Source organism: Oncorhynchus keta, chromosome 35 (assembly GCF_023373465.1).
Source record: "Oncorhynchus keta strain PuntledgeMale-10-30-2019 chromosome 35, Oket_V2, whole genome shotgun sequence".
In the NCBI taxonomy this organism is placed as follows: Eukaryota; Metazoa; Chordata; class Actinopteri; order Salmoniformes; family Salmonidae; genus Oncorhynchus; species Oncorhynchus keta.
In genome coordinates this window covers 58,840,439-58,847,762 of record NC_068455.1, presented here as the reverse complement: position 1 = coordinate 58,847,762, position 7,324 = coordinate 58,840,439, and the positions used below count along the sequence as shown (strand labels likewise).

The window sequence follows — 7,324 nt, the reverse complement described above, 5'->3', positions numbered from 1 at the left end:
ACTACATGACCAAAAGTATGTGGAGACCTGCTTGTCGCACATCTCATTCCAAAATCATGGAAATTAACATGGAGTTGGTCCCCCCTTTGCTGCTATTACAGCCTCCACTCCTCTGGGAAGGCTTTCCACTAGATGTTGGAACATTGCTGAGGAGACTTGGTTACATTCAGCCACAAGAGCATTAGTGAGGCTGGGCACTGATGTTGGGCGATTAGGCCTGGCTCACAGTTAGCGTTCCAATTAATCTCAAACGTGTTCGATGGAGTTGAGGTCAGGGCCCTGTTCAGGCCAGTCAAGTTCTTCCACACCAACCTCGACAAACCATTTCTGTATGGACCTCGTCTTTGTGCAAGGGGGCAATGTCATGCTGAATCAGGAAAGGTCCTTCCCCAAACTGTTGCCACAAAGTTGGAAGCATAGAATCATCTAGAATGTCATTGTATACTGTAGCATTAAGATTTCCCTTCACTGTAACTAAGGGGCCTAGTCTGAACCATGAAAAACAGCCCCATATCATTATTCCTCCTCCAACAAACTTTACAGTTGGCACTATGCATTGGGGCAGGTAGCATTCTTCTGGAATCCACCAAATGTAGATTTGTCCGTCGGACTGCCAGATGGTGAAGCGTGAGTCATCACTCCAGAGAAGGCATTTCCACTGCTCCAGAGTCCAATGGCGGCAAGTTTTACACCACTCCAGCCGAAGCTTGGCATTGCGCACGGAAACCCATTTCATGAAGCTCCCAACGAATAGTTATTGTGCTGACGTTGCTTCCAGAGGCAGTTTGGAACTGAGTAGTGAGTGTTGCAACTGAGGACAGACTATTTTTACGCGCTACGTGCGTCAGCGGTCTCGTTCTGTGAGCTGTGTGGCCTACCACTTTGCGGCTGAGCCGTTGTTGCTCCTAGATGTTTCCACTTCACAATAACAGCACGTACAGATGACCGGGGCAGTTCTAGCAGGGCAGACATTTGATGAACTGACTTGTTGGAAAGGTGGCATCCTATGACGGTGCCACATTGAAAGTCACTGAGCTCTTCAGTAAGCCCATTCTACTGACAATGTTTGTCTAGGGAGATTGCATGGCTGTGTGCTTGATTTTATATACAGTTGATGTTGGAAGTTTACATACACTTAGGTTGTAGTGATTAATACTCGTTTTTCACTTCACAAATTTCTTGTTAACAAACTATAGTTTTGGCAAGTCGGTTAGGACACCTACTTTGTGCATGACACAAGTAATTTTTCCAACAATTGTTTACAGACAGATTATATCACGTATAATTCACTGTATCACAATTCCAGTAGGTCAGAAAATGATGTCATGGCTTTAGAAGCTTCTGATAGGAAAATTGACATAATTTGAGTCAATTGGAGGTGTACCTGTGGATGTATTTCAAGGCCTACCTTCAAACTCAGTGCCTCTTTGCTTGACATCATGGGGAAATCAAAAGAAATCAGCCAAGACCTCAGAAATAAAATTGTAGACCTCCACAAGTCTGGTTCATCCTTGGGAGCAATTTCCAAATGCCTGGAGGAACCACGTTCATCTGTACAAACAATAGTACGCAAATATAAACATCATGGGACCACGCAGCCATCATACCACTCAGGAAGGAGATGCGTTCTGTCTACTAGAGATGAACGTACTTTGGTGCGAAAAGTGCAAATCAACCCTAGAACCACAGCAAAGGATCTTGTGAAGATGCTGGAGGAAATAGGTGCAAAAGTATCTATATTCACAGTAAAACGAGTTCTATATCAACATAACCTGAAAGACCGCTCAGCAAGGAAGAAGCCACTGCTCTAAAACCGCCATACGTACTTTTTGGAGAAATGTCCTCTGGTCTGATGAAACAAAAATAGAACTGTTTGGCCATAATGACCATCGTTATGTTTGGAGGGAAAAGGGGGACGCTTGCAAGCCAAAGAACACCACCCCAACCTTGAAGTACGGGGGTGGCAGCATCATGTTGTGGGGATGCTTTGCTGCAGGAGGGACTGGTGCACTTCACAAAATAAATGGTATCACGAGGAAGGAAAATGTGGATATATTGAAGCAACATCAGTAAGGAAGTTAAAACTTGGTCGCAAATGAGTCTTCCAAATGGACAATGATCCCAAGCATACTTCCAAAGCTGTGGCGAAATGGCTTAAGGACAACAATGTCAAGGTATTGGAGTGGCCATCACAAAGCCTTGAACTCAATCCCATAGAAAATTTGTGGTTGGAACTGAAAAAGCATGTGCGAGCAAGGAGGCCAACAAATTTGACCCAGTTACACTAGCTCTGTCAGAAGGAATGGGCCAAAATTCACCCAACTTATTGTGGGAAGCTTGTGGAAGGCTACCTGAAACATTTGACCCAAGTTAAACAATTTAAAGGTAATGCGATCTAATAGAGTGTATGTAAACTTGACCCACTGGGAATGTGATAAAAGCCAAATTCGAGCTCTATGACATTTCACATTCTTAAAATAGTGATCTAACTGAACTAAGACAGGAATTTTTAGGAGGATTAAATGTCAGGAATTGTGAAAAGCTGAGTATAAATGTATTTGGCTATAAACGTATATACTTTTGTTTGTTTATTTTCGTTTCGGTAAAAAAGTATTTTTGGGTATGTAAACTTCCGACTTCAACTGTATGTACAGGATTTGGACCTGATAGCTGAAGTTCCATCTAGAAAAATCTTTGTTGAGATGTTTGCACCACTGTAGTGGCCTGGGAGTGCCTGGTTCTGTACAATGTGGGCTCATGTAGATACTTACAGCTGATGATTCCTCACTCATGAGGGAATCACACATTTAACCTGTTCCTTATATCACTGTACACTTAGTGTAACATTCAGTAAACTAATGGAGTCAAACTCATCCAAGCAATCACTAGCCAATGGATGGCCGACATACAAAACATGTAAAGGATAGTTCGTAGCCAGCAACTACCGTATATGAGTTAATTATCCCATAGACACATTGCAAGTGTGTCACCCTATTGCTTTTAGTGGTCTCCCTTTCATTGCATTTAGTGGAAGGCCTGATGCATGGTGTAAGTTTGTGCTCTCATTTATAGAATACACTGGAAAAATGAACTGTTCGCAATGCATGGCACTAAAATGTTTATTTTTATATAAATCTTGATGACAAGGTTTCTACGTCAAACCAAGTTCTGTAGGTTGGGATCATGTTAGGGGTGCATGTTGCCCAATGCATCTCAACATTAGTCACCAATAAGAAATTTCATAAGATAGTCCAACTGCTATAACTTTGCAGTTGGTTTAGTACTGTAGTGGGGAAAAGGACATACTGAAGACAAATATAAATGCAACATGTAAAGTTTTGGCACCATGTTTCATGAGCTGAAAGATCCCAGAAATGTTCTACACAAACAGCTTACGTCTCTCAACTCGAGCACAAATGTGTTTACATCCTTGTTAGCAAGGACTACCAGTCATTCATGGCACCAGAACATGCAGAGCTGGCTTGGTGAGATTATCCAACATCTCCTGTTGGAAAAATTTCAATTGAATTATTTCTTAGGGAACTTAAAATGGCAACCAACTTCAGGAGTGTAGTGCATCTGAACACATTAAATAACACTTCACAAGTGACTCAAGGTAGGTTTAAAATGTTTAATTGTCAAAAGACAAGATTGCCACTGCCTTTAACAGGAATCTCAACAAAACAAAAAAAATCCTAAGTTTAAACAGCCATCAATTGAGAAAGGTATAAAAAGAACAAGCCCTGAAGAACCCTTGTGGAGCTAGGATCTAACAAGTGCAAGAAAAAAAACAACATTTAGATAATGAAGAAAAAGCTAAGTGGCAGTTTAAGGCATCCGTCAAGGTTGGAGCAAGTCAATGAGCAGCATGTTCACAAGGACAAACATTCAATGGCTCTCTAACAAACACTTACATACCCTCAATTCAGCATTGAACACCAACATTATGGCCCCCCAAACTTTTCCAAGTCCTGTTCCTATAGCCTCGAAGTGGGTTTACTTTGTTGCACGGCAGTGGACAAATCTGGAAACAAACGGATTGGCAAAGTTTGTTCGAAGTGAAGTAAAAAAAAAAAAAAAAAAAAGGTTAATCTTGTTTAGGCATTAGACAATCCATTACAGTAACCAAGACTTGTCCGTCCATTTTGAGTAATCAGTTGTAGAATCCTAGACATTGGAACAGACAGGACAATAACCTTTGTACAACACTTACTCGTTCAAAAACTGTATTCATACAAAAAAACATGTAGAAAATTAGACCCTCCAGGAGTGATCTTAACATTCAGATATTCAAGTGTAGAAATGCATTGTACATGCCACCCCAAGGACAGCTGACTGAACCATGGTGTCCCACCTTCCTCAATTCCCCGTTCTCAGTACTCCTCTACCACAGTACCAGCCAAGGATGAGTAGAGCTTCTTCTTGATGAGCCGGAAGCCAGGACTGAGTTTGAGCGCATGCCTGAAGCCTGGAGTGAAACAGGCACCAATGTGCAGGAAGTCCCTGAGACTGGGCCATGCGCTACAGTCCTGCTTGAACACCAACGTCAGCTCGAAGGTGGGCACAACGTCGGCATTGTACACAATGCGCTCCAGCTGCTTACAGCACTGTTCCTGCTCCAGGTGCACGTAGAGTACACAGCCGCGTAGGCCGCACGGCTCGCCCGACGACAGGCGCAGTACATCGCGTGCTATCCTCAGAGTCAGCTTCTCAGGGACCAGCACCTTAGAGCAACGCATGGTGGTCTTCTTGGCCCGTGACAGGCAGTTCTCTAACATCTTGGCCAACTGCTGACACATCCGGTCCTCAGACACCTCCACATTCAGGTGGGGCTCAGCCAAACAGTGGTCCCAGGAATCCAGCTCTGACAGAAGACAAAGTTGAGTGACGTTTAAAAGACAACGCAAAAGTGCATACTATGGGCCTCAGTCAAATACAATAACATTTAATAAAGTCAGGCGTGTAGTTTAAGGGAAAGACATGGACCCCCACCCCCAGTATTAGAGACAGGCCAATTTGACCCAGTCAATAATATACCATGAGGAATTTGATTGAAAATTCCCACTGACATTGCACAGCAGTAAGCTGGTTTATTTCTCCTTTATACATCAATATGGAAGTGAAACCATGTTTTTATATGGTTTCTTGAGTAAGTGGTGTTCTTATATCATATTTGTGCAACAGTAGCAGTTTGTTCAATTGGGTAAGTGAAAGGGCATAGACCGTTTCCCCATGATTGACAATTTGGGACAGTGATATAGCTAATGATTAGCACAAATAGAGATGGGCAAACCCCATGAGTCTGACCATTTATTTATAACCACAATGCTGAATCAGTTATCTTAAAATGTGATCATTCTTATTGTTAACACACCAGCCTGATAATATGAACCAATTTGTCAGGCTCATTTGAGGGGGAAATTATATTTTAATGGGGTCACTATTTGATTTCCATACATTGTAGTCACCTGGGCTGCATTCAGGATGAAAATACAAACAAAAACATGCAACAAAAGGTTGTTCCACTGCTTAGACATTGGCATTTGACCTATCAGCTAACCACATGTTATAGCAATCGGTCAGTCAATGACAGTCATGTGGCGCAAAGGCCTCCCAAAGTGTCATCTCTTCACTGCCAGAATCCACTGGATAGCCTAACCACCATAATGCTTATTGGCTTTCACCTAGCCAGTCCTCTCAGGTCAGTGAGAAGGAAATGAGACTTCAGCCAGAGTCATGGTGCAGGGACTGGTACATTACACCTTCTCTGCACGCAATCTTTATAATTGTCAGTTGAGGTATGTGAATTAAATTGCAATGTGTCATATAAGTTCAAATGTTAACAAATGTACAAAAGCTACAGTCATTATGCAGTGTGCATTCAAATCTCACATTGATACATGCCAACAACTTTAATTGAAGAAACGGAGTCCTGTTTGCTAGCATATGATAAAAGAGGACTCTTGACTTCACCATCCCCTTCCATTCTTCCCTGCAACTACGCACAAATATTGGCGTAAACAAGCGCTGAATGAATTGGAGAATTTAGAGATGCCCCAGTTGCAATATGCTCACATGAACGTATACATTGGAGAAAGAGCTCAAAACGCTTACCATTTTCAATACAAGTCTGGTCGTATCTACGGTCAATCAATTCTGATATGAATTCCGGGTTTTTACTCTTCAGTTTGCTTGTAGCAACCATGGCGACAACCTTTAGTTCCTTTTTTAAAGTGCTGTAAAAAATAAAGGTACATTTTATAAAAATTTAGCAATAATCCACAAGCAAACTTCGCATAGCCTACACTTTGATAAGCTAGTAAGCATTCGCCAATTTATCAACACAAAGCTTACAAAATGCTCAAAATAGATCAATTTGCATCTAGTTACTGTTGCTAGGGATCTTCGTAAATTAAATCTGGAGTGCCAGAGCGCGCTCCCTAGACGTTCGTAAATTCAGAGAGTTTCGCTTCCGAGCGGCACAGTGGACGCTCTGGCCGAGGAGTAGGGCTGACCCGAGCGTTTTGACCTCAACGGCAGTCAAGCACTCAAGCTAACTGGCTAACATCGGCTAGCTACTTCAAGACAAATGAGAACACCTCCCTCTGACCATTTCAGTCGCCCTAGAGCTGGTTATGATGTCCATGTTATCCAGAGCGTTGGTGACTATCTGCGCTGCTGGCAAATTAATTCCGCTATTTTTGCAGAAGTGTACGTACATTCTTCAATTATTCTGCGCTGTGGCACACTGACGAGAGTGCTCTGAAATCGGAGTAATTTTATGTATGCGCTCTAAATATGTCTCAAACTTCTGTATAACATTTTTGGCTAGTCCTAATAATGACGCAAAACGTTCGCTTGCAGCATCAGAACACTCAACAAGTACTGAATAAAATAAACTAGCTTACCTTGATATAGCTATGTTTGTTCAAAATAAATGATCTATTTTTTATAAAGGCTCTATTATACTTTCCCCACATAGGCTACACCTCCCACAAACATTAACACAGCCTACAGCTAGAGCAACGTGTTGGGGGTATTTATACTCTTCTCCTCACAGCTCACGCTGCTTTGTCCAATCGGAATCAGTTTATCGTTCTGGAAATTGCTGAAGTTCATCACCCGTTCAAGCAACACACCTTGCGCTTTTCAGGGCTCTCAGAGAACGTCTGCCCCGAGGCACATGATTGGCCACGGAAGAAATTGCGTCAACCAATAATCAATTAACATTAATTTGTTGCTACCTGCATTTTTCAATCACTCACGTGCGATAATTCTTCTGTTAAAAAAGTTATAGTAATCAAAGTACCATATTCAACAGGTA

General features: G+C 42.1%; 1 protein-coding gene across 2 annotated transcripts; it reads right to left on the bottom strand.

Annotated features, from left to right (window-relative positions):
- Positions 1–3,617: 3,617 nt before the first annotated feature.
- Positions 3,618–7,101, bottom strand: LOC118368750 (DNA damage-inducible transcript 4-like protein). Of its 2 annotated transcripts, XM_035753112.2 has the most exons (4): positions 6,909–7,100; positions 6,115–6,236; positions 4,355–4,864; positions 3,618–4,024 (listed from the first exon to the last, which is right to left on the bottom strand). In XM_035753112.2, the coding sequence occupies exons 2-3, from the start codon at positions 6,203–6,205 to the stop codon at positions 4,374–4,376; spliced, it is 582 nt and encodes a 193-aa protein (XP_035609005.1). In that variant the 5' UTR covers positions 6,206–6,236; positions 6,909–7,100; the 3' UTR covers positions 3,618–4,024; positions 4,355–4,373. The 2 variants fall into 2 exon arrangements, with proteins under 2 accessions (XP_035609005.1, XP_035609004.1); XM_035753111.2 differs by having other exon boundaries at positions 3,618–4,864; positions 6,909–7,101.
- Between the last annotated feature and the right edge of the window lie 223 nt (positions 7,102–7,324).

Excerpts from the sequence above, each read along its gene's own strand:
- LOC118368750 (XM_035753111.2), bottom strand. The coding sequence starts at position 6,205 with ATGGTTGCTACAAGCAAACTGAAGAGTAAAAACCCGGAATTCATATCA. Across the intron at positions 4,865-6,114 it reads CCAGACTTGTATTGAAAATG|AGCTGGATTCCTGGGACCAC; the intron begins GTAAGCGTTTTG and ends GTCTTCTGTCAG.